At 41.5% G+C, this 27,412-nt stretch overlaps 1 protein-coding gene across 1 annotated transcript; it reads right to left on the bottom strand.

Moving 5' to 3' along the window:
* Positions 1–7,514: 7,514 nt before the first annotated feature.
* Positions 7,515–24,582, bottom strand: LOC138843183 (uncharacterized). Its single transcript, XM_070058392.2, has 2 exons — positions 24,490–24,582; positions 7,515–10,499 (listed from the first exon to the last, which is right to left on the bottom strand). The coding sequence occupies exon 2, from the start codon at positions 10,318–10,320 to the stop codon at positions 8,029–8,031; it is 2,292 nt and encodes a 763-aa protein (XP_069914493.1). The 5' UTR covers positions 10,321–10,499; positions 24,490–24,582; the 3' UTR covers positions 7,515–8,028.
* Between the last annotated feature and the right edge of the window lie 2,830 nt (positions 24,583–27,412).

Below are 27,412 nucleotides of genomic sequence, written 5' to 3'. Positions count from 1 at the left end.
ACTCTCCATAGAAGCCAGTCTGGCCAGGGTTCAGGAGGGGCCAGTCCTCTTCAGAGAAGCACAGGATCATGTCCTTGAAGGGAGAAGCCCGGCTCTGAAACCACAGGGCAGGCTTGGGTCAAGGGCAGACAGCACACCATGGACAGACATGTAACCAGGGCCAAGGTGAGCCAGGCATCATCTGGTGAGGGCCTGCTTCTCAGCTCAGGGACCTCCTGGGGTGGAAGGTTCTGGTCTCACCTCCTGGGACCTCACATGGGGGTCAGGGTTTCATTCATGAAACCTGGGCACAGACATCCCCACCATGGCGTTCCACCCCCAGCACCCCAGGCCCATGTCCTCCTTGCAGGCAAGCACGGTCCTTGCATCCGGACAGCCCCCATCTGGTGCAGGTGTCACCTGTGTCAGGTGTGGCTCCAGGTGTGACTGTGGAGATGACTGCTCCTTCCGGGAGCAGGTTCAGGCACATTCCAAAAGGGAGAGATGGGGGACAGGAGGGACAGGTCCCAGACAAGTCTCAACCTGCATGTGGGTCAGCAGCCCTCTCTGGGCCTCCAAGGCTCTGTGGTTTTGGGCGGCCCTGCCCCCATGCCACTCAGTTGTCCCAGCTGGGACATCCCTGAGTGTCCCAGGCTGGGTCCAGGACAGTGACTCCACCAGGCAGGGACTCTTGCACTGAAGCTGTCCCGGGAGAAACATCGCAGGGTCTTGGGGACATTTGTGGAGTAAACCAGCTGATGGAGTCAGTCAGTCTCTCTCTCTCTCTGCCTTTCTAATGCACACTCACAGGGCCACACCTTATCAGCTGTCTCCTGAACTGCCACTCTCATTCTCCTTAACACAGACAGCCTGAGAATGTTCCAGATCTTCAGGCTCTGCTTCCCTTCTGAGTAACAGCTCCATCACAAATCCTTCCCCTTGTCTCACATTCATCACCCACAAGTTCTGCCTTCCACATGGCATGGATTAGGGCACCCCCCGCTCAACCCTTCCCCCATGTGACCAGGCCTCGCCCACCCACATATCCACCAACAACCTGTTCTCACCACACTGGACCTGAGTTTGGCATCTGAGGACAGCGCTCCCCCTGACCCAGAGCCCTTGCCCATGCATTCACAGCAACACAGATTTTCTAGGACACAGCCCAGACCCTTCCATCCTCTCCACAGCACCCAGCTCAAAAGCCACTCCCACACATGGTCTGTCAGCCGGCACCTGCTGTCCTCTGGGACGGCTTCCTCCAGGTGTCCTCAGCAGCTGAGCAGAGGCCCCTGCCCTGGTCACAGCGGCCTTCCTGTCACTGTCCCAGCATGGCAGAGGGGCTAGGCAGCTTGAGGTCTCTTACTGGCTCTTACCACCATCTGCTTGGAGACCCTGATTCTGGGGGATGCACACATTCAGAACCTTGCACCAGGGGAGAGGGTGAGCTAGAGATGGGTGGGGAGGAGCCCCAATAGCACACAGCTCAGGGCCGGATGTGAGAACAGGCCTTCTCCCAGTGCTCTCCTGCGACACCCACAGACCACCACGGTGCTCACCTCCAGTCTACTCTGAAGGTGCAGTGTGAGGTGGGCATCAGCTCCCCACCCCCTCTGAGAAGGGATGCAGCAAGGGAATACTGATGCACCCAGCGAAGGGGTGAGGTAACCCACAGGCAGCCTCCAGGGACAGATGCACGCGCACCAGCGAGAACCAGTCAGGAGGAGCATGGTGCAAAAGGCACCCTGGCTGGCCACAATGTGCAGGGTGCCCAGAGGGAGAGAAGGGTCCAGAGCAAGGCAGACAGGGGCAGGCATGGTGGCACAGCGAAGCCGGCATCCCACATGGACACTGCTAAGACCCAGCTGATCCACTTCTGATCCTGCTCCCTGCATTGCAGCAGAAGATGACCCAAGTGCTTGGACCCCTGCACCCATGTGGGAGACCTGGAAGAAGCTCCAGCCTCCTGGCTTTGGCCTGGCGCAGCCCTGGCCATTGTGACCGTTTGGGGAGTAAATCAGCTGATGGAGGATCTCTCTCTCTCTCTCTTGTCCCTCTAACTCTCCTTTACAATACACTAGAAAATAATAAAAACTGAAAAAGAGATGTACACAGCCCTATAGCATAAAATGCACACATAGTCCTGTATGACAGAGAATGATCCAGACAAATATCAACAATGCCATGGTTGAGAAACTGCTCTGTAACACTAGAGAAAGTTACCATCAGTTCAATAATCTTCACAGGTGCATCAGCCAATCTGGGTCCATCTTGTTAGCTCACTTACTTCTTTTTCCTACCATTTTCTAAGGGGCTGCTTTGTTTCTTTTAAAGTGTCTTGAGGTTTACTTACTTAGTTGTATTCATCTTATATGAAAGCTGGAGGGGGAGGCCAGAGGAGCAGGGAGGGTGGTGGAGAGCTTCATCTCCCATCCACTGGTTCACTCCCCAGATGCCTCAGTAGCCAATGCTGGGTCAGGCTGGAATCAGAAACTCTGTGGGTCTCTAGGTGGATGGCACGGGCCTAAGTACTTGAGCCATCACCTGCTGTCTCCCAGGGTGTGATCAGCAGGAAGCTGGCATCTCCCAGGAACAGAGCTGGGACTTGAACCCAGCACCATGATCTGGGATGCAGGCGTCCAATGGATGTTTTAACCGCTGAGCCAGGCTTGAACCCCAGGCTTGTCATTCTAATTGTGCATATGTTTTCAGTATTGTAACAGAAAGACCAACACTATTTCAACTTTAAAATTAAAAAAAAAAAAAAACCACAACAGGGGCAGGAGTTTGGCTTGGCAGATAAAACACTGGTCGGGACACCTGTGGTCCACCTCAGAGAATGTGTGTTGGATCCCTCGCTCTGGCTCCTGGTTCCAGCTTTCTGCTAACACAGACCCTGGCAGGTGGCAGTGATGACCCCAGAAATGGGCCACCCACACGGGAATCTGGGATTGGGTCCCTGGCTCCCAGCGTCAGGATATTTCAGGAGTGAACCAACAGATGGGAGCTTGCTCTCTGTCTCTTTCTCTCTGCGTATTCAATAAGGAAATATTTTTTAGAAGAAAAACTCCCATCACAATCCAGGAAAACACCAACCCGACAGAGGCACCGGGGAGGCGGAGCAACGTCCAGGGATAGGAAAGGGCCTGGAGTTGCTCTGTGTAAAACTCCACTGCCCAGAGGCTGTGCTGGGCCTCATGCTCTCCTGATCCTCAGACAGGGAGAGCCTGGGGCTGCTTGTGGCAGAGTCCAGCGAGGGACTCACTAGAGAGAGGCCGGGGCCAGGTGTCAGGGGTGGGTCCACCATCACTCATGCACAGGAATCTCAGGGTCTGCTCTATGCTAATAGTTTAAAATTTCATACTTATAGTTTTGTTATAGGTATCTTGTTGATACCAGCATCTATTTTTACTTGTCTCTCTTGTATATAATATTGTATAGTTCATTTTGGTTCTGTTTTTAAAAAAAGATTTTATGTACTTGAAACTCAGAGGGAGGGAGGCAGAGAGCAAGAGAGAGCGCCTGAGAGAGAGCACTTCCATCTATGGTTCACTCCACAGATGGCCACATCAGTCAGGGCTGGGACAGGCCAAAGCCAGGAGCTAGGAGATTCATCTGGGTCTCCCATGGAGGAGCAAGGGTCCAAACACTTGTGCCATCCTCTGCTGTCTCTCTCATTAGCAGGAACCTGGATCCAAAATGGAGCAGACAGTGCTTGAATTGGTGCCCATATGGGATGCTGGCATTGCAGGCAGTGGCCTTACCCACAATGCCATGATCTCAGTCCCTCACTTTTGTTCGTAAGAAGAAAATTAAAATGATTGTCAGTCTTCTAACATATTCACTTGAGGCTATACCTTTTCTAAGAACTGATTTATATGACATCTCATAACTCTTCCTTTGTTCTCAAATATTGTACATGCAGGTAATCTTCTTCCCAGTGTCTCTAGTCCCATGTTCCTCTAGCTATGCCTTGTTTTGCCTATCTCTAATCTTGGCCCTAAAACCTATGTGGTATCTGCAATTTCAACATCTCATGTGATTGAGACTTAGGTTTATTCTTGTATTTTTGCCATTTTGAAAATATTTTTCTGCCAACCAGGCAAGCTCTAAAAACCCTGTTACTTATGTCTGCTGCATGAGTCTCCATCCTTTTTGTCTACAGCACGTCTTTCCTCGAGTGTCTTTCCAGTTTCCGTATCCAATGCCAATTGCCATGCATTTCTCACCTCTCTTCATATAGCTGTGATCTTCCTCAGTCTGCCTGGTCTATACAGCCTATGTCAGAACTACTATGTTTCCAATCCCCTCTCATCTCCTGTGATTTCAGCTCATGGCAGTCTTTAGTTACCACTCTGATTTCACTTAAATCCATGACTTCGTGCAAGCACCTCCATGTTATTGATCTGTAGCCAGTAAATTCCTTTTGTCTCTGAAATCCCTATGACTCCAGCCTATGCCTTTTCTTTTGTATCCTCATGTCCGGTGTACACCAAGTGTCTCATGAGTCCTCCTTTGTTCTTTTTCAAAGGTCCCCACCTACTGGCAAGGTTTGGTTATCTGTTTATATTCTGATGGACCTCTTTTTTTGACAGAGTGGACAGTGAGAGAGACAGAGAGAAAGGTCTTCCTTTTTGCTGTTGGTTCACCCTCCAATGGCTGCCGCGGCTGGCGCACTGTGCCAATCCGAAGGCAGGAGCCAGGTGCCTCTCCTGGTCTCCCATGCGGGTGTAGGGCCCAAGCACTTGGGCCATCCTTCACTACACTCCTGGGCCACAGCAGAGAGCTGGCCTGGAAGAGGGGCAACTGGGACAGAATCCAGCACCCTGACCGGGACTAGAACCCGGTGTGCCGGCGCCACTAGGCAGAGGATTAACCTATTGAGCCATGGCACCGGCCCCTGATGGACCTCTTGGTTTCATATAGGTTATAGTCATTATGAAGCTGCTGGATATATTTTCTTGCTGCATTGTATGTAGGCATATGATACTATTGTAGGACCTATTAATAACATAGCCAGATATCTTGTAAAGTATCATTATGCATTCTGATCAACAATGAATGAGATTTTTTAATAGCATATAATTAAACAAATGCTAATAAAATTTTGGATACTCTACATTCAAAAACTTTGGCAGTTGTATTTATTTCATTTTTCAGTCCATTTTTAATGCGTCAAAGCTTGCTAGAAAAGAGTTGGAAAGCATTGAGTCATTATGTATTGTCTATTAAACTTACACAAAGAAAAAGAAATCTGAAACATCCTATCAATAGACCAAGAAGACAATAAAAGTCCAGGCAAGCCAGAAATCAGTTCAGCATTGGCTCAGAAACAAGCACTTCAGCAAGCATTAGGAAAAGGACAAGGTTAAGTGGGAACATAGGGAGTCCTTAGACAATGAGAGGCATGGCCTTTGCCCTCACACACAATTCAAGCTGCATGGACAGTGGATAACATCTCCATTCTCCTCTACCATCTTGATCTCATTTCTAAGATTTGCAGAGCAAGGAACTGGGACCCAGAAAGAGGCTATGAATTGACCTCACTCCCCATGCATATAGCCACAACTGTATCCACATGAATTTTTTTGTTCAGTCCACAGTTGGTCCCCTTTGAAAGTTGGCACTCCTTCCCACTTCTATTTTAGGCCTAACTTGTATATTTTGCCTTTATGTGTACTAATTTTTCAATACAAGGCATATATTTTATGTATAACTACTTATTTGCCTTTAAGTCTCCGAGTATCCTGAGATTTGACTCTGCATCTTACGATTAGCACTTGGACTGGATCTGTATATTGCCAATGAACTGTTCCCAATATTTAGGATTAGAAGTGGAAGGAATGACTTGTAGGACTGCCCTCTGGACAGGAAGCAGAAAAAGAGCAACTATAGCTGTAACATTCATCACTACATTTGTAACCAAGTCATTGAGGAATGGCCATGTCACCTAGGTACATTGTCCATCCAGAGTGGGTACATGCTGATATCAGAGATGAATGTAAATCCAATCAAATCCCAAGAAGAACTTTGAGGAAAGAAAAGTAAACACAACATTTAAATAAAACTTAGAGTCACCATGAGGTGGTGGAAAATAAAGCCAAAAATATTAAAGTCATTGTAAAACTACAAAAATACCATACTATTATATTTTTGTACCAGTTTCTCTGTTTCAGGGGTTAAACATTAGTCCAAGTTACTGTCTCTAGGCAACAAGGAATTTGAAAAAAAAAAAGCTAGAAACAAGGAATCAGGAAAGTAAAATTTAAAGAGATAGTATGGTGCTGGCACTGTGGCATACTAGGTTAATCCTCCACCTGTGATGCCAGCATCCCATATGGGAACTGGTTCTAGTCCCAGCTGCTAGGGCCCCTGCACCTAAGTGGGAGACCCAGAGGAAGTTCCTGGTTCCTGACTTTGGACCGCTGCAGCTCCAACCATTGTAGTTATTGGAGGAGTGAGCCATTGGATGGAAGACCTTTCTATCTCCCCTCTGTATGTAACTCTACCTCTCAAATAAATTTTAAAAAATCTTAAAAAAAAAAGCAATATTGTGGACAACCTCAGGAGAAAATGCTGCAATTTAAAAGGTTTGTAGTTATCCTTTAATAGGATAGTAGGTGATGTCTGAGAAAACACCTACTTGAATATTTAAATAAGGCTAAGTTGGGAGCAGGACTTGAGTATCACCCACTTCCATGATCCTTTCAAAAATCTCAGATTGTCATAGCATCAGGTGCATATGTGTTGAAATTTAGGAAGTGTCATGCATCTGGTGCATGATGGGAAGAGAGGCCCAGGTGCTTGATGTTGAGTAGGTTTGCCAGTCTTCACTCATCTTGGATATTTCTAGCCAGTACAATCTTAGGAACAACACACAAGGTGTGCAGTATGTTCTATGTGTGGTATTAGCATGGGTGCTGATAGTCCTTAATTTCTAGTGCTCACTAGCTACCTGCATATCTCAAGTAGCTCAAAAAAATTAAATGAGCCAGAATCAAGCCAAGTGAATACAACTGCCAAAATTTAATTACAAACAGAAGCAAACCACAATAGAGTGGAATGAAAACAATCCAAAAAAATGAAAGTAAGAAGAGTTACAAACATAGTTTAAATCTCAGGAGGACTGCTTAGCATTTATGCCATGAGAGCATTGTGCACACATCCCCTCTTCGCCCAATAAGCAAACTTCTGGAAAAGAGGGCAAATTTGGACTTACACACAGAGAAGTCTATGATTCTCATGAGTATAAAGGTTGTCAGAGACTCATCCCCTAATCTGGACAAACCACTCATCATTCAGAGCTGGGATATAGTATAATGGCTGGCATATATAAGTCAGGCAATGGGCCAATGGTCACAACTTGATCTGTAGAGTCACGTGGGGAAGGAATCATGGGCAACCAATAAAATCAAACAACTTTGCAAATGATGAGGATGATATTTCAAGTAAGTATCACACGGAAAATACTTAACAAAATTTATGTGTGGAAATAACTCATTGTCATGGTCCCACTCATAATACGAGAAAGCCAAGAATTCAGATTGTATGTCAAAGGAGGAAAAACTAGACTTTAAAGAACATATAGCCAGTCTCAGTCATACAAGGTAAATCCTTCATTTGGATTTCCTAATAACTGCTGAGGTGTGGTTCCATATAAGTTACATTTTCAATGTTTTCTCTGTAATTTTACTGATGTTTCTTAAAATTTGCCTTATAGTAAAGGTTTCCACCTCCAATACATTCACAGGGATTTTGCTCTATGTGAATCTTCTAAGAGGTGGTAAAACATGAACTATGGTACAAAGTCTTAGTATACACACATGCTTTCTCTTCTCAATGTACACTGAAGAGTGACTTTTGCCAAAGATTTTTCACATACATTATATTGACAGTGTTTTCTTCTTTGTGTAGTATATGGTATCTATTGAGGTTTAATTGAAGCAAAAGATTTTTTTTGACATTGATTGCATTCAAAATTTCCCAGTTTTTCAATTCTATGCCTATTGAGGCTTTAATTCTGGGATAGTTTTTCCGTACTCATTTAATTCATGAAATTTCTCCTATGCGGATTTTCTGATGTGTTATGAGGTCTGACTTATGGCAAAAGGCTTTTCCAGATTTACTGAATTCATAAGATTTCTCCCCTATGTGAATTCTCCTATGTTTATTCAAGTTTGACTTCTGGGAAAAGGCTTTTTCACACTCATTACATACATAAGGTTTCTCCCCTGTGTGAATTCTCAGATGTCGTATGAGGTCTGAGTTCCGGCAAAATGCCTTTCCACATTCACTGCATACATAAGATTTCTCCCCTGTGTGAATTCTCTCATGTTTCTTCAAGTTTGACTTCATGTAAAAGGCTTTTCCACATTCATTACATTCAAAAGCTTTATCCCCCGTGTGAATTCTCTGATGTGCTATAAGGTGTGATTTCTGGGAAAAGTCTTTTTCACACTCATTACATTCATAAGGTTTCTCGCCTGTGTGAATTCTCTGATGGGTTATGAGGTCTGACTTCCAGGAAAAGGCTTTTCCACATTCATTACATTCATAAGGTTTCTCCCCTGTGTGAATTCTCTGATGTCTTATGAGAGCTGATTTGTGGCAAAAGTATTTTTTGCAGTCGTTACACTCATAAGTTTTCTCCCCTGTGTGAATTCTCTGATGTGTTACAAAGTGTGATTTCAGGTAAAAGGCTTTTCCACATTCATTGCATTCAAAGGGTTTCTCCCCTGTGTGAATTTTCTGATGAATTAGGAAGTGTGACTTTCGGGAAAATGCTTTTCCACATTCGTTACAATCGTAAGGTTTCTCTCCTGTGTGAATTCTCTGATGTCTTATGAGGACTGACTTCTGGTAAAAGGCTTTTCCACATTCATTGCATTCATAAGATTTCTCCCCTGTGTGAATTCTCTGGTGTTTATTCAAGTTTGACTTCTGGGAAAAGGCTTTCTTACACTCACTGCATACATAAGGTTTCTCCCCTGTGTGAATTCTCTGATGTGTTATGAGGCCTGACTTCTGGCAAAACTCTTTTTTGCACTCATTACATTCATAATGTTTCACCACTGTATGAATCTTCTGATGTGTTACAAAGTGTGACTTTTGGTAAAAGATTTTTCCACACTCATTACATTCAAAAGATTTCTTCTCTGAGTGAGTTCTCTGATGTGTTATGACATGTGATTTCCGGGAAAATGCTTTTCCACACTCATTACATTTATAAGGCTTCTCCCCTGTGTGAATTCTCTGATGTGTAACAAAGTGTGATTTCAGGTAAAAGGCTTTTCCACATTCATTGCACTTAAAAGGTTTCTCCCCTGTGTGAATTCTCTGATGTATTATGAGATGTGACTTCCTGGAAAAGGCTTTTCCACACTCATTACAATTGTAAGGTTTCTCCCCAGTGTGACTTCTCTGATGTCTTATGAGGACTGACTTCTGGCAAAAGGCTTTTCCGCATTCATTGCATTCATAAGATTTCTCTCCTGTGTGAATTCTCAGGTGTTTATTCAAGTTTGACTTCTGGGAAAAGGCTTTCTCACACTCATTACATACATAAGGTTTCTCCCCTGTGTGAACTCTCTGATGCGTTATGAGGCCTGACTTCTGGCAAAAGTCCTTTTTGCACTCATTACATTCATAAGGTTTCACTGCTGTGCGACCCTTCTGATGTCTTACAAAGTGTGGTTTCATGTAAAAAGCTTTTCCACACTCATTAATTTCATATAGTGTCTGCCCTGTGTGAATTCTTTGATTTCTCATGAGATATGACTTCCAGGAAAAGGGTTTTCCACATTCATTGTACCCACTGGGCTTTTCCCCTGTGTGAGTTCTGTGATGGACTGTGAGGCAGGATTTATGGCTGAAAGATTTTTTATAGGGTTCACATACATAGGGTTTCTTTCCTGTATGTGTTTTCTGATTCATTGTAAGATCTGATTTGTAATTCATAGCTTCCTCACCCTTAAAAAATTCACAAAGTTTCTCTTTTGTTTGGGTTTGTTGATACTTACTGAGGTTAGAATTTTTATGCAAAGTTTCCTTCCCTATTTGAATTGTCTTCATTGTCTTTCCTACAATAGTTGACTTGTTACAAGTGTCTCTCATATAAGCCTTCTCAAATGTAAAGAACATTTTCTTCCTTTGCAAGGTTTTTACTTGTTTACTGTGATCAAATGGCACAGTCTGAACCTTGTGATGCTGACTATGAGGCTCTGAGCAATGAGAAGAGTTCCCAGGTACATTAGGGGCATCTAATTTCTCTCCAGCTTGCATCTCATCCAGCACACTAGGGATATGCACATTGTGAAATATACTGCATACCTCAGGTTTCATTCCTGAACAATTTCTCTTTTTGATGATCAGTTTTTGAATATGGCTTGAGTTTAAATTACGTGTTTTTCTTGATTCAATGCCCTTGTGAGTGAATGTATTGTTTGTGACCACATCCTTCCTCAAATTTATGTCTTGACTTTCCTTGTTGGTCACAATCAGGCCATCTCTTTCCTGGGAAACTGAAATGAGAAAAAAATACTCATATTCAAGAAGCAAATCCAAACGTATCTTCTGGAATACTCAAGTAAATGATGCTTCCTCTTATACTAATTGCCTAAGGCATTCATTTATGACCATTATAAGGCTTTTCTCAAAAATAACTATAATAATAAATTATATCAATGTATTTACCCAATGTTCACAATCTTTTTGTTTACTACATTAAATGCTTTTCTTTTAACTATGGCAAAATAGGTTATGTGTTAATATATGTTAAGCCAGTGCTTGAGATGACTATATCCTATAACAGTCCCAGTTTACATCCTGCGACTTGCTTCTAGTATAGTTTTCTGTTAATATATCCTGGGACATAGAGTTCTTGGGCTCTGCCATGGAATTCTAAGCTTTTGGCTTCATTCAGACTGATTCAGCCATAATCCTTGCAGGCATTTGGGGAATGATCCACTGTACAGAAGATATTTATCCCCCCCCCCGCCCCTCCATCACCCCTCACTCTGCCTTTCAAGTAGAAGAAAATCAATATACAAGATTTTAAAGAATGGTGAAATGTTTAGTAAGGATATTCCTGCACTGATCACCTGAAATAAAAATATTTACTAAGAATATTCTTGGGAGATTCCAAGATGGCTGAATAGGGAAAAAACATAATGCTTTAGGCAAGGGGAAAATAGTAGCAAAAAAAAAGTAGATAAAGTGCAAGTGAGGTAGAGAGAAATCTGTGGTAGAAATTCTACAGAAAGAAGAGGGATGCCACAGATTAGTGTAGAAGGTGTGGATGCACAGCAAAGAGTGGGTGGAAACTGTTGAAATCTTTACTTAATGTATACTAAACTGATCTTCTGTATATACAGAAAATTGAAAATGAATCTTGATATGAATGGAAGGGGAGAGAGAGCGGGAAAGGGGAGGGTTGTGGGTGGGAGGGAAGTTATCGGGGGAGAGGGGGAAGCCAATGTAGTCCATAAGCTGTACTTTGGAAATCTATATTCATTAAATAAAAGTTAAAAATAATTATTAAATTAAAAAAAAGAGCAAAAGACAGAACCAATGAACCCGACAGCTGAGAGCCAGAGGAAGTGCCACCTTTGGAGAGTGAGGTGAGAGCAGACTGCAGCAGCCCATGCCACTGATGATACTGCCAGAAGGAGAGCCTGGCAAACCACACTGTCTTTGACTCTGGTCTGGAGCCCTAATGGGGAACAGGGTACCTGCCTAACCCAGTTTAAAAACGGAAAGTTTCTTTCTCCCCATCCCCCAACAAGGGCATGAGGCAACTGGCAAAAAGAAGGCACTATATTGACATCATTAGCATGGGGGACAGCTCTTGTGTATGCGTGTGATCCAGAATACTACCAGATGGAAAAATCTGTGTCCCCCATGACTTTGAGTCTGCTGGCTGGGAGGATTGACAGGGGGCTGGGCACTCACATAAGACTGTGAGGTACTTCCAGCCTCTCAACATATCACAGGCTCTGAGACGCACACCCTCAGGGCAGAGCACCCACAGGTAGTTGGCTTCGGGAATAATTCTGCTGTGTCAACAGACAGGATAGGCTAGTGAGGTGGAGCAGATGTTTTGCAACCCATGACTGTGGGAGCCTTGTGTGTTGGGACTGTGGGAACCCTGTGATTGGATGATAGGATGTAGGGTGCAGCTGGGTCTCTGGACAATCACTGTGTCTCTTGCTAGAGGTACAGAGTTTCCAAACTGCCTAGGTGGGTTTTTGCAGTGGAATCCATGCTCACAGAGATGACTGCAGAGATCCTTTGTGTGGTTCATGTGGCAGTGTAGGTGAGTGTTTTTAAGTCGCTGTAGACTAAACTCAGGCATTGATCACTTTGGAAGAAAGGAGGTAGGTGTGTGATTATGCCAACAGAGATGATCATACACTCATCCCTACTGACAATAGAGATCTATAATGCCCAGCTTGGGTGTCACCCTGGATACTACAACACCCTGGAACACAGATCATAACTCCCTGACACCACCCAGCACATGCCTCTGAGAACTCACTGAAAGAGCAGACATTCCACAGAGGCATAGTTCACAGATAAAGCAACCAGAGGGGAAAATCGAGCATTTTCACAAATGATAAAAAAAATAGAAACTCAAGAAACAAAAATGAGCAAGAAAACATGACTCGCCCATAGTAACACAACAACACTTCAGTGTTAGATTGTGAAGGCAAAGAGACTGATGAAATGCCTGAATGGAAATTCAAAAGATTGATCACAGGATTACTCAGAAGCCAGGAAAAGCAAATTCATGAATTAAAGAAATCCATATATTGCATGGAAGGAAAATTTTCCCATGAAATTGAGATGTAGAAGAGAAACCAAATGGAAATATTAGAAATGAGGAATTCAGCATGTCAAATAAAAATATACTAGAGCCTTAAAAACACACTTGGTGAAACAGGAGAAACAGTATCAGAGCTAAAAGACAAATTTTTCAAAATATCTCAATCACTCCAAAACAAATATAAAGAAGGAAAAAATGAGAAAAATTAAAAATGGTATTAAAGATTTAAGGGATACATATCTATCAAAGGACCTGAAGGTGTGGAAAGAGAGAACGGATTAGAACATCCATAAAAATAATTACAGAGAACTTCTCCAATTTGGAGAAAGAAAAGGACTTCCAAGTACACAAGGCACATAGAGCTCCTAATAGACATGACCAGAAAATATCTTCATGAAGACACACTGTAGTCAATCTTTCAATGTTTTTTTTTTATCTTTTATTTAATGAATATAAATTTCCAAAGTACGACTCATGTGTTACAATGGCTTCCCCCCCCATACCGTCCCTCCCACCCACAACCCTCCCCTTTCCCACTCCCTCTCCCCTTCCATTCACATCAAGATTCATTTTCGATTATCTTAATATACAGAAGATCAGTTTAGTATACATTAAGTAAGGATTTCAACAGTTTGCTCCCACACAGAAACATAAAGTGAAAAACAATAGATGATTTTTTTTAAATGATGATGAAATCAGAGCAGACCTATTGTCATGTTTAATCCCAGTGAGAGTCAAGTTGGGAATTGGTAATTTCTTTTTTTTTTTTTTACAGAAGATCAGTTTAGTGTACATTAAGTAAAGATTTCAGTCGTTTGCACCCCCATAGAAACACAAAGTGAAATATACTGTTTGAGTACTCGTTATAGCATTAAGCCTCAGTGTACAGCACGTTAAGGACAGAGATCCTACATGAGGAGTAAGTGCACAGTGACTCCTGTTGTTGACTTTACAAATTGACACTCCTGTTTATGGCATCAGTAATCTCCCTATGCACCAGTCATGAATTTCCAAGGCTATGGAAGCCCCTTGAGTTCTCCGACTCTTATCTTGTTTAGACACGGTCATAGTCAAAGTGGAGGTTCTCTCCTCCCTTCAGAGAAAGGCACCTCCCTCTTTGGAGACCTGTTCTTTCCACTGGGATCTCACTCACAGAGATCTTTTTGCCAGAGTGTCTTGGCTTTCCATGCCTGAAATACTCTCATGGGCTTTTCAGCCAGATCCGAGTGCCTTTAGGGCTGATTCTGAGGCCGGAGTGCTATATAGGACATCCGCCATTCTATGAGTCTGCTGAGTATCTCACTTCCCATGTTGGATCACTCTCCCCTTTATTTATTCTATCAGTTGGTGTTAGCAGATACTAGACTTGTTTATGTGCTCCCTTTGACTCTTAGTCCTTTCATTATGATCAATTGTGAACTGAAAGTGATCACTTGGAGTAGTGAGATGGCATTGGCACATGCCACCTTGATGGGATTGAATTGGAATCCCCTGGTATGTTTCCAACTCTACCAATTGGGGCAAGTCAGCCCGAGCATGCCCCAAATTATACATCTCTTCCCTCTCTTATTCCCACTCTTATGTTTAACAGGGATCACATTTCAGTTAATTTTCAACACTTAAGAATAAATGTGTGATAATTACAGAATTAAACCAGTCATATTAAGTAGAACAGACAAAAAAAAATACTATGAGGGATAATGTATTAAGTTGTCCATTAGCAGTCAGGGCTATGCTGATCAAGTCACCATTTCTCATAGTGTCCATTTCACTTCAGGAGGTTTCCTTTTTGGTGTTCAGTCAGTTGTCACCGATCAGGGAGAACATATGGTATTTGTCCTTTGGGACTGGCTTACTTCACTCAGCATGATGTGTTCCAGATTCCTCCATTTTGTTGCAAATGACTGGATTTCGTTGTTTCTTACTGCGGTATAGTACTCTAAAGAATACATATCCCATAATTTCTTTATCCAGTCTACCGTTGATGGGCATTTAGGTTGGTTCCAGGTCTTGGCTATTGTGAATTGTGCTGCAATAAACATTAGGGTGCAGACCGCTTTTTTGTTTATCAATTTAAACTCCTTTGGGTAAATTCCAAGGAGTGGGATGGCTGGGTCGAATGGTAGGGTTATATTCAGGTTTCTGAGGAATCTCCAGACTGATTTCCATAGTGGCTTAACCAGTTTGCATTCCCACCAACAGTGGGTTAGTGTCCCTTTTTGCCCACATCCTCGCCAGCATCTGTTGTTGGTAGATTTCTGCATGTGAGCCATTCTAACCGGGGTGAGGTGAAACCTCATTGTGCTTTTGATTTGCATTTCCCTGATTGCTAGTGATCTTGAACATTTTTTCATGTGCCTGTTGGCCATTTGGATTTCCTCTTTTGAAAAATGTCTATTGAAGTCCTTGGCCCATCTCTTAAGTGGGTTGTTGGTTTTGTTTTTGTGGAGTTTCTTGATCTCTTTGTAGATTCTGGTTATTAACCCTTTATCTGTTGCATAGTTTGCAAATATTTTTTCCCATTCTGTCGGTTGTCTCTTCACTCTCCTGACTGTTTCTTTTGCAGTACAGAAACTTCTCAATTTGATGCAATCCCAATAGTTGATTTTGGCTTTGACTATCTGTGCCTCCCGGGTCTTTTCCAGAAATTCTTTGCCTGTGCCAATATCTTGAAGGGTTTCTCCAATGTTCTCTAATAACTTAATGGTGTCAGGACGTAGATTTAGGTCTTTAATCCACGTTGAGTGGATTTTTGTGTAAGGTGTAAGGTAGGGGTCTTGCTTCATGCTTCTGCACGTGGAAATCCAGTTTTCCCAGCACCATTTATTGAATAGACTGTCCTTGCTCCAGGAATTAGTTTTAGATCCTTGATCAAATATAAGTTGGCTGTAGATGTTTGGGTTGATTTCTGGTGTTTCAATTCTGTTCCATTGGTCTATCCATCTGTTTCTGTACCAGTACCATGCTGTTTTGATTACAACTGCCCTGTAGTATGTCCTGAAGTCTGGTATTGTGATGCCTCCGGCTTTGTTTCTGTTGTACAAGATTGCTTTAGCTATTCGAGGTCTCTTGTGCCTCCATATGAATTTCAGCATCATTTTTTCTAGATCTGCGAAGAATGTCTTTGGTATCTTGATTGGGATTGCATTGAATCTATAAATTGCTTTTGGGAGAATGGACATTTTGATGATGTTGATTCTTCCAATCCATGAGCATGGAAGATTTTTCCATTTTTTGGTATCCTCTTCTATTTCTTTCTTTAAGGTTTTGTAATTTTCATCGTAGAGATCTTTAACGTCCTTGGTTAAGTTTATTTCAAGGTATTTGATTGTTTTTGTAGCTATTGTGAATGGGATTGATCTTAGCAGCTCTTTCTCAGTCATGGCATTGCTTGTGTATACAAAGGCTGTTGATTTTTGTGCATTGATTTTATATCCTGCCACTTTGCCAAACTCCTCTATGAGTACCAATAGTCTCTTAGTAGAGTTCTTTGGATCCTCTAAGTACAGAATCATATCGTCTGCAAAGAGGGATAGTTTGACTTCTTCCGTCTTGATTTGTATTCCTTTGATTTCTTTTTCTTGTCTGATGGCTCTGGCTAAAACTTCCAGAACTATGTTAAATAGCAGTGGTGAGAGTGGGCATCCCTGCCTGGTGCCAGATCTCAGTGGAAATGCTTCCAACTTTTCCCCATTCAATAGGATGCTGGCTGTGGGTTTTTTATAAATTGCTTTGATTATATTGAGGAATGTTCCTTCTATACCCAATTTGCTTAGAGTTTTCATCATGAAAGGGTGTTGAATTTTATCAAATGCTTTCTCTGCATCAATTGAGATAATCATATGGTTTTTCTTCTGCAGTCTGTTAATGTGGTGAATCACATTGATTGATTTGCGAATGTTGAACCATCCCTGCATACCAGGGATGAATCCCACTTGGTCTGGGTGGATGATTTTCCTGATGTGTTGTTGTATTCTATTGGCCAGAATTTTATTGAGGATTTTTGCATCTATGTTCATCAGGGATATTGGTCTGTAATTTTCTTTCAGTGCTGCGTCTTTCTCTGGCTTAGGGATTAAGGTGATGCTGGCTTCATAGAAAGAATTTGGGAGGATTCCCTCTTTTTCGATTGTTCTGAATAGTTTGAGAAGAAATGGGATTAGTTCTTCTTTAAATGTCTGGTAGAATTCAGCAGTGAATCCATCTGGTCCTGGGCTTTTCTTTGTTGGGAGGGCCTTTATTACTGTTTCAATTTCTGTTTCAGTTATGGGTCTATTTAGGTTTTCGATGTCTTCATGGTTCAATTTTGGTAGATTGCATGTGTCCAGGAATCTATGCATTTCTGATAGGTTTTCCTGTTTGCTGGCATACAGGTCCTTGTAGTAATTTCTGATGATTCTTTTTATTTCTGTGGTGTCTGTTGTTACGTTTCCTTTTTCATCTCTGATTTTATTGATTTGGGTCTTTTCTCTTCTTTTTTTAGTTAGTTGGGCCAATGGGGTGTCAATTTTGTTTATTTTTTCAAAAAACCAGCTTCTCGCTTGGCTGATTTTTTGTAATTTTTTTTTTGATTCAATCCTGTTAATTTCTTCTCTGGTTTTAATTATTTCTCTTCTCCTACTAGATTTGGGTTTGGTTTGCTGCAGTTTTTCTAGGTCCTTGAGGTGCGCTGAAAGCTCATTTATTTGGTACCTCTCCAATTTCTTGGTATAGGCACCTATTGCTATAAATTTGCCTCTCAATACTGCTTTTGCTGTATCCCATAAGTTTTGATATGTTGTGTTGTTGTCTTCATTTACTTCCAGAAAGTTTTTGATTTCTCTTTTGATTTCTTGAATGACCCAGTGTTCATTCAGGAGCATGTTGTTCAGTCTCCATGTGTTTGCATACTTTCTGGGGTTTCCTGAGTTGCTAATTTCCAGCTTCATCCCGCTGTGGTCTGAGAAGCTGCATGGTATGATTCTAATTCTTTTAAATTTGCTGAGACTTGCTTTATGGCCTAGTATGTGGTCAATCCTAGAGAAGGTTCCATGCGCTGCTGAGAAGAATGTGAAGTCTGTAGATGTAGGGTTGAAAGTTCTGTAGATATCTGTTAGATCCATTTGGGCAATAGTGTCAATTAAATCTGCTGTTTCCTTGTTGATCTTCTGTCCGGATGATCTGTCTATTTCTGAGAGTGGAGTATTGAAGTCCCCCAGTACTATTGTATTGGAATCTAAATCTCCCTTTAAGTCCCTTAACATATCTTTTAAATAGACCGGTGCCCTGTAATTAGGTGCATATACATTTATAATAGTTACATCTTCCTGTTGAATTGAACCCTTAATCATTATATAGTGTCCCTCTTTGTCTCTCTTAACAGTTTTTGTCTTAAAGTTTATTTTGTCTGATATTAATATGGCTACACCTGCTTTTTTTTGGTTTCTGTTGGCATGGAATATCTTTTTCCAACCTTTCACTTTCAGTCTGCATGCCTCTTTGTTAGAGAGATGTGTTTCTTGTAGGCAACAAATAGTTGGGTTGTGTTCTGTGAGCCAGTCAGCTAAACGGTGTCTTTTAACTGAAGAATTCAGACCATTAATGTTCAATGTGACTATTGATACGTAGTGACTTTGCCCTGCCATTTTCCCGGAAATATTTTCTAGTATATGCTTTGAGCTTCCCATGCTCTTTTACTGGTAGGTGTTCTTCCTTTCCCTTCTTTCATATTGATGGCCGTGTTTCTGTGTTTCTGAGTGTAGCACATCTTTAAGTATCTTTTGCAGGGCCGGACGAGTGGCCACAAAGTCTTTCAATTTCTGTTTGCTATGAAAGGTCTTTATTTCACCTTCATTCACAAATGAGAGCTTGGCAGGATATAATATTCTGGGCTGGCAATTTTTCTCTCTTAGCACCTGTGCTATGTCTCGCCATTCCCTCCTAGCTTGTAGGGTTTCTGATGAGAAGTCAGCAGTGAGTCTGATTGGAGATCCTCTGAGAGTAATCTGACGTTTCTCTCTTGCACATTTTAGGATCTTTTCTTTATGTTTCACTGTGGTAAGTTTAATTACCACGTGTCGTGGTGAGGATCTCTTTTGGTCATGTTTATTGGGGGTTCTATGAGCTTCCTGTACTAGGATATCTCTGTCCTTCTCCAAACCTGGAAAGTTCTCTGCTAGTATCTCACTAAAAAGGCCTTCTAATCCTTTCTCTCTCTCCATGCCTTCAGGAACTCCTAGAACTCGAATGTTGGTTTTTTTAATAGTATCCTGTAGATTCCCAACAATATTTTTTAGGTTTCTAATTTCCTCTTCTTTTCTTTGGTTTGACTGTATGTTTTCCTGTGCTCTATCTTCTAAGTCCGATATTCTCTCTTCTGCTTCACCCATTCTGTTTTTAAGGCTTTCTAATGTGTTTGTCATTTGATCTATTGAGCTCTTCATTTCATTTTGATTTCTCTTCACTATAACACTTTCCTGTTCTACTAGTTTCTGAGTTTCATTTTGACTCTTCCTTAAAATTTCGTTTTCACGAGAGAGATTTTCAATCTTGTCCATTAAGGATTTCTGTAGTTCAAGGATTTGCTTTTGAAAACTTCTAAATGTTCTTATCATAAATTTTTTGAAATCCGTATCTTGCATTTCTTCTATCTCATCATCTTCATACTCTTGGCTTGGGGTGTTTTGCTTATTTGGAGGCATCATAGTGTCATCGTTGATCTTGCTCCCTCTATTTCTGTGTTTGTTACTCGGCATAGTTAATTCTTCTTGCGTCACACTGCGTTTTTTTTTTCTTTTTTCTTTTTTTTTTTTATACTGTGTCCGTGTTAAGTGGACTGCCTGCTGTTGGAGGAGCCTTGGAGGCTTGAGATGGGTGCGGCCTGAGAGCTCTGCCTGGTTCTTCCAGGTTAAGGGTGTGCAAAGGTGACACCCTCAGGTTATGCGTGGTAAATCTCTCTCTTTTTATTTATTTATTTATTTTATTTATTCAGGGGGTAAGTAACACCGCAGGGCACGGCTGTGCAGAATTGATGGTATTTAGGTTCCAGTCTTTGGCTCCTCTGGACTCCCACTGGGTTGCCTAGGCTACTGAATTGTAGTGACTCAGTTCCTTAGCTCTCCCCCATTGATATGTAAATCCAGAGAGCAGGCCTGCTCTTTGTCTCTTGGGATTTCTTCTAGCCTTGCAGCCTTGTAACCTTTGCAAGGTTAGGGGGAAGAGAAACCCCGAAGCTTTTTTTTTTTCCTTCTTTCCGGTAGTGAGTTTGCTGCACTTTCCGGCCCCCCTCTAGATTCTGACCCCCGTTTCCCCACCAATGTCTCGGGTTATTGAGCTAACCTCCCCTTCCAGCGCCGATGTGTGGACTTGGAGCCCTGAGCGTCCCAAGTCTCCCTGCTGTTGTCTGTGTGGCATGCACTCCCCTTGGAGCACTGGGGCTTCTGCGGCTCGGTCCCGCGACTTGGCTTCCGCGCAGTGGGCGACCTTGTTCTCCAAGTAGGTCCTCCGATTCACGATTCCCGTGCAATTTTTTCCTGGTTCTTTTTTCTGCGGCTACCGTAACTCCCCTTTTATTAAACTAAATTTTCCTGGACTATCGGTGCGTGCCCTCACTATTCCGCCATCTTGGCTCCGCCCCCCATATTCAATCTTTCAATGTTAAAACAGAAAAGATTCTTAAATGTGCATGAGAGAAAATCAGATTACTTTGAGAGGATCTCCAATTAGATTAACATCTGACTGCTCACCTGAAACCCTACAGGCTAAAAGACAATGGCAAGATATAGTTCAAGTCTTAAGAGAAAAAAGTCAACCCAGAACACTGTACCCTGCAAAGCTCTCATTTATGAATGAAGGTGAAATAAAGACCTTCCATAACAAAAAGAAATTGAAGGAATTTGTCACCTCTCATCCAGCCTTATAAAAGATGCTGAAGGATATGCTACACACAGAAACACAAAGTATGGCCAACACTATGAAAGAAAATCTCCCAGCAATAATACAAAGCAAATCCACAGCAGAAAATGGGAGTATTTATGTAAAAACAGCAGAGCCAAATCATTACCTATCAATCATAAACTTGAATATAAAAGGCCTAAAATCTCCAATTACAAGATATAGACTGGCTGAATGGATTAACAAAAGAGACCCATCTATTTGCTGACTAAAAAAAAAAAAAAACACATCTCACCAAATTAAAAGATGGAGAAAGATATTCCAAGCTAACAGAAAGAAAAGAAAGTAGGTATAATCACCCTAATATCAGGTGAAATGGACTAATACAAACACTGTTAAAACAGACAAAGAAGGACATTATGCAATGCTTAAGGTATCAATTTAAAAAAGAAGATGTGACTATAATAAATGTATATGCACCCAATGTCAGAGCACCTGGCTATTTAAAACAAATGTTAATGGATCTAAAGGGAGACACAGACTCCAGTACAATAGTAATGGGGGACTTAACACTTTTTTTTTTGACAGGCAGAGTGGACAGTGAGAGAGAGAGAGAGACAGAGAGAAAGGTCTTCCTTTTTCCATTGGTTTACCCCCCTAAATGGCCACCACAGCCAGTGTGTTGCGGCTGGCGCGCTGCGCTGATCCAAAGCCAGGAGCCAGGTGCTTCCTCCTGGTCTCCCATGCAGGTGCAGGGCCCAAGCACTTAGGCCATCCTCCACTGCCTTCCCAGACCACAGCAGAGAGCTGGACTGGAAGAGGAGCAACCAGGACAGAGACTAGAACCCAGGGTGCCAGCGCCGCAGGTGGCAGATTAGCCAAGTGAGCCATGGCACCAGCCCACCTCATTTTCAACAATGAACAGTTCAATAGGTCAGGAAATCATCAAAAAAATAACAGAGCTAATCTACATAATAGACCAAATGAACCTAACTGATATCTACAGAACCTAGAAGAAGATACAAAAAGTGGAAAAATCTTCCATGTTCACAGATTGGAAGAATCAGTATCATCAGACTGTCCGTACTATTGAAAGCAATTTATAGATTCAATAATTTATAGATTTATATATTCAACAAATTTATAGATTCAATTTTAGTTTAGTTTCAATTTATAGATTCAACAAATCAAAATGCCAATGACATTCTTCTCAGTTCTAGAGAAAATGATACTAAAATTCATTTTGAAACACAAGAATCCTCAAGTAACTAAAGCAATCTTACACACCAAAAATAAAGCTGGAGGCATCACAATATCAGATTTCAAGACATACAGGGCAGTTATAATCAAAACAGTCTGGTACTAGCACAAAGATAAGACATGTAGAGCAATGGAACAGCATAGAAACTCCAGAAACTAATCTACTCATGTCCAACCAGCTAATCTTTGACAAAAAAATCTAAAATCAATCCCTGGAGAAAGGGCATTCTCTCCTACAAATGGTGCTGGGAAAATTGGATATCATGTGCAGAAATATGAAACAAGACCCCTACTTTACATCTTATAAAATAATCAACTCAAAATGTATCAAGGATCTGAATGTACAACCTGACAACATGAAAGTACTACAGGAAAACATTGGGGAAACTTTGCAAAACATTGGCAAGGGAAAAACTTCTTGGGGAAAAAAAACAAACAGAATAGGGAATCAAAGGAAATATAAACAAATGGGTTACATCAAGCTAAGAACTTTCTGTATTGCAGAGGAAAACATTCAGCAAAGTGAAGACACAACCAACAGAATGAGAGAAAATATCTACAAGCTATGAAACTTATAAAGGATTAATAAGCAGATTCTATGAAGAGCTCAAGAAACCCAACAACAACAAAAGAAACAATCCAGTTAAGAAATGGACAACTAAACAGCATTCTGGCTTCAGAATCAGCCCTTAAAGCATTCTGATCTGGCTAAAAAGCCCATGAGAGCATTTCAGGTTTTGCCAAAATACTGTGGCAAAACATGACCTACATGAAAGATCTCTGTGAGTGAGATCCCAGTGGAAAGAAAGGGCCATCAAAGAAGGAGGTACCTATCTTTGAAGGGAGGAGAGAACTTCCACTTTGATTATGGCCTTGTCTAAATAAGGTCTAAATAACATGAACTCAAAAGGCTTCCATAGCCTTGGCAGCACATGACAAGAGACTCGGGTGACTACTGATGTCATAAAAGAGTGTCAATTGTTACATCAACAACAGGAGTCACTGTGCACTTACTTCACATGTATGACCTCTGTCCTTAATGAGTTGTACTATGTGCATTAACGGTAAAACTAGTCTTCAAACAGTACTTTATACTTTCTGTGTCTGTGTGGGTGCAATCTGTTGAAATCTTTACTTAGTATAGAGTTGATCTTCTGTATATAATTAAAAATGAATCTTAATGAAGAATGGGTGGGAGAGGGAGGAGATGGGACAGGAGTGGGGATGGGAGGGTGAGTATGGGGGGAAGAATCACTATAATCCAAAATATGTACCTATGAAATTTATATTTATTAAATAAAAGATTTATATAAAAAAAAAGAAACGGGCAAAGGACTTGAACAGGCACTTCTCAAAATAGGAAATTCAAATAGCCAACAGACACGTGAAAAAATATTCACGATCACTAACCATCAGAGAAATGCAAATATAAACCACAATGGCTCCCATACAGAAATCAACAAACAATAAATGCTGGTGAGGACATGGTGCAAAAGGTACCCTAATCACTACTGGTAGGAATGTAAATGAGTACAGCCATTATGCAAGACAGTATAGAGATACCTCAGAAAGTAGAAAATAGATCAATCATACGACCCAGGAATCAGCCTATGAAAGAGTTACCTATAAACCCATGCTTATTGCAGCTCAGTTCACAATAGCTAAGATATGGAATTAACTCAGATGTCCATCAACTGATGAATGGAAAAATAAATTATGCTCTCTGTATATATAATATGGAATACTACTCAGCAATAAATAAGAATGAAATCCTGTTGTTTGCAACAAATTGGATGCAACTAGAAAACATTATATTAGTTGAAATAAGCCAGTCCCCAAAAGGCAAATACCACGTGTTTTCTCTGATCTGTGGTAACTAAAAGAATATCAAAAATGTAATGTACAGGAGTGAAATTGACATTCTGAGATCTGATGATTATTTATAGCCCTTGTCTCTACTGTTGAGGAATTTTTTTAACTATTTGTTAATTATTAGCTCAGCGTAGGATTAACCTTGTGAGTATATAATAAACAGAAAGTAGATCATTATAAAAATTTAAGGAAGAAAGGAAAGAAGAGGAAGCATGCACAGGAGGGAGCTTAGGGTAGTAGGAAATATCACTATGCTCCTAAATCTGTATATATTAAATACATGAAATCTGTTGACCATAAAAAAAATGAAAAAAAAAAAAACAAGAATGGAAGGAATTAATAAATACATGAAAAAATTCCTGAGGAAAATCAGGGAATTAAAGTAAAGAAAGAAAATTAGACTTTAGGGTATATATTTAAGCAAGAAAAAAGTGTTAGTAGAGTCAGAAAGGGATTGGATTTTTAAAAAAGGAAAGCATATATTCATCAAGAGCCAAAGAAGAGGTGGAGAGATACACACATGAGAGCATTTCCCGGAATTTGTAGAAAGCCTATGTCTGCTGCCTGAAATCAAGCTGTCACCAAGAGTGGCACTTCAGATAATAAACTGTGTGAATAGTTCTAGTGAAAATTCACTGCATTCCTTTTGGCATAGTCTCCATACCATGTATGTGCTGACTGACCTTTTAAGTTTGGGTTTAGGTATTCTTGAACTATCCATGGCTCTTCTCCTTATTCCAATTTGAAGATCAAGTCAGGTTTCGTAACGCAGTACCCTGTTAATAGGAAACGTAAGACTTTGTCAAACCACTAATTTAGATGTTTTGAAGAAGGAAAAAATCTTGGTCAAGAATTCTGAAACAGAAGTTCTGATTTAAATTCTTTCCTAGATGGAAGATATGCAGATTCTTCATGGAATCAAATCCAGTACTCATCCAGCATTAAACTTTATTAAGTGCTCATTTAATAGTCAAATGGAAAGAAAACACTCCAGTTGGGCATGTTAGGGGACTTTCACTCACCCAAGGACAGCAGGCTGCTGTAGGTCTCCAGCATCACATCCTTGTACAGGATTCTCTGAGCATGGCTCAGGTCCTGCCACTCCTCCCAGGTGAAGTCCACAGCCAGGTCTTCAAATGACACCAACGCCTGTAAGACCACATTTCTCCTCAACAGATCAGATGTACCACAAAGCTGAAAGAACTGGGGCACACTCTTCTGTGAGTCTTACATCCCTCTTACATAAGATGCAGCTAACAGTGTAATCTATATGGCAACAGAAAGCAAAATCTGGGGGAGGGGGTGATTCTAAGACAGTGGAATAGGGAGGGAGTTTACTATTCTATCTAGGGAAAGACAGTTTAAAAAGTGGAGTGGAGGGGCTGGCGCGGTGGCACACTAGGTTATCCTCCACCTGTGGCACCAGCATCCCATATGGGCACCGGGTTCTAGTCCCGGTTGCTCCTCTTCCAGTCCAGCTTTCTGCTGTGGCCCGGGAGGGCAGTGGAAGATAGCCCAAGTGCACCTGCATAGCTCTTGTATGCACCTGCATAGGAGACCAGGAAGAAGCACCTGGCTCCTGGCTACGGATTGGTGCAGCACAGGCCGTAGCAGCCATTTGGGGAGTGAACCAATGGAAGGAAGACCTTTCTCTCTGTCTCTCTCACTGTAACTCTACCTGTCAAATAAATAAATAAAAATCTTTAAAAAATAAAAAATAAAAAGTGGAGTGGAATCTCAGGGAAGAGTAAGGGAGAAAATTACAGTGGAAACTGTGAAAGTTAGAGGTTAGAGGGATGGTGTGGATGTGCAGCATAAACATGGACACAACACAGGACCCCCTGCAGCTGAGAGCCTCAGCACCAGCTTTAGAGAGTGAGGTGAGACCAGACTGCAATAACCCAAGCCACTGGTGATATAGCTGTAGGGGGAGTCTGGCATATGTCCATCTTACAGCACTTGGGCCACAGTGTACCTACCAAGCTACACGGGAAAATGGGGCTTGCTTCTCTCTCCCTCTCCACCTAACAATGGCATCTTTTAATTACCTGAAAGAGGGTGGGTGCCATTTTGGACACATGTCACAGCTGTACCAGCTTGTGTCCATGCACCCAGCAACCAGGAGAAAACTGAGCCTGGTTGGGAGAATTGGCAGGGGGCTGGGCAGCTACATAGGACTGTGAGGTCCCCTCTTTGAGGCTTAGGTTGCCTGGGTGAAAAACCTATAAGTGACTGGCTCTGGGAGTGTTTCTGTCTTTCCGCTGACAGGACAGATTGGCAGGGAAGAGTGGATCCTTGGTGCCCAGTGACTGTGGGAACCTTGTATGATGAGACTGTAGAAACACTATGGCTGTGTGGTAGGGCGCAGGGTGTGGCTGGGTCTCTGGGCAGTTGTGTGCAGCTCCACACACTCATGTCTCCCTAATTGACTGGGCAGTGTCATTGATGCAGGATCTGTGCTCACATTGAGGACTACATAAATCTTTTGTGTGATTCTTGTGGCAGCTCAGATGAATATTGTACACATTGAGGCTGGCACCCAGGTATTGGTTTCCTTAGAGGAGAGGTGAGCGTGAGATTACACCAATAGCTGATCAAATCCTCCCCTGCAAAGCTCATATTTATGAATAAAGGTGAAATAAAGAGCTCCCATACAAACTTAAATTGAAAGAATTTATCACCATATATCCAGCCTTGCAAAAGATACTTAAGGATATGCTAAACACAGAAACACACAACATGGTCATCATTATGAAAGAATGTGAAGGCAGAAAATCTCCCAGTAAAAATACAAAGAAATCCAAAATAAACAGGAATATTTATCAAAAAATGGAAGGACCAACTCATTACTAATCAATAATCCCTTGAATGTAAATGGCCTCAACTCTCTAGTTAAAAGATATATACTGGCTGAATGAATTAACAAAGAAGATCCATCTATTTGCTGCCTACAAGAAACACATCTTACCAACAAAGATGCATGTAGATTGAAAGTGAAAGAATTGACAAAGATATTCCGTGCTAACAGAAACCAAAAAAAGAGCAGGCATTGCGATCCTAATATCAGACTAAATAGACTTTAACATAAAAACTGCTAAAAGAGGTAAAGAAGGGAATTATGTAATGATTAAGGGATCAATTCGACTGGAAGATACAACTATAATAAATGTATATGCACCCAATTATAGAGTACCTGACTATTTAAAAGAAATGTTAATAGATCTAAAGGGAGACCTAGACTCCAATATAATAGTACTGGGGGACTACAATACTCAACTTTCAGCAATGGACAGATGAATCAGGCAAAAAATGAGCGAGAAAACAACAGTTAATTGATACTATAAACCAAAAGGACCTAATGGATATCTACAGAACTTTTCACCCCACAGTTGCAGATAAACATTCTTTTCACCAGTGAATGGAACTTACTCTAGATTATATCACATACTAGGCCTTAAAGCAAGGATCAGTAAATTTAAAAAAAAATGGAAATCAACAACTCAAGAATCTCAGGATAACAAACACATGCAGACTTAAAAACATGCTCCTGAATAAACAGTGGGTCAAGGAAGAATTCAAAGAGAAAACAAAAAATTTCTAGAAATG

The sequence above is a fragment of the Oryctolagus cuniculus genome, chromosome 15, assembly GCF_051225735.1.
Source record: "Oryctolagus cuniculus isolate XC-2025 breed Fujian yellow rabbit chromosome 15, ASM5122573v1, whole genome shotgun sequence".
Classification (NCBI taxonomy): Eukaryota; Metazoa; Chordata; class Mammalia; order Lagomorpha; family Leporidae; genus Oryctolagus; species Oryctolagus cuniculus.
This window is presented reverse-complemented; position numbering and strand designations above follow the sequence as displayed.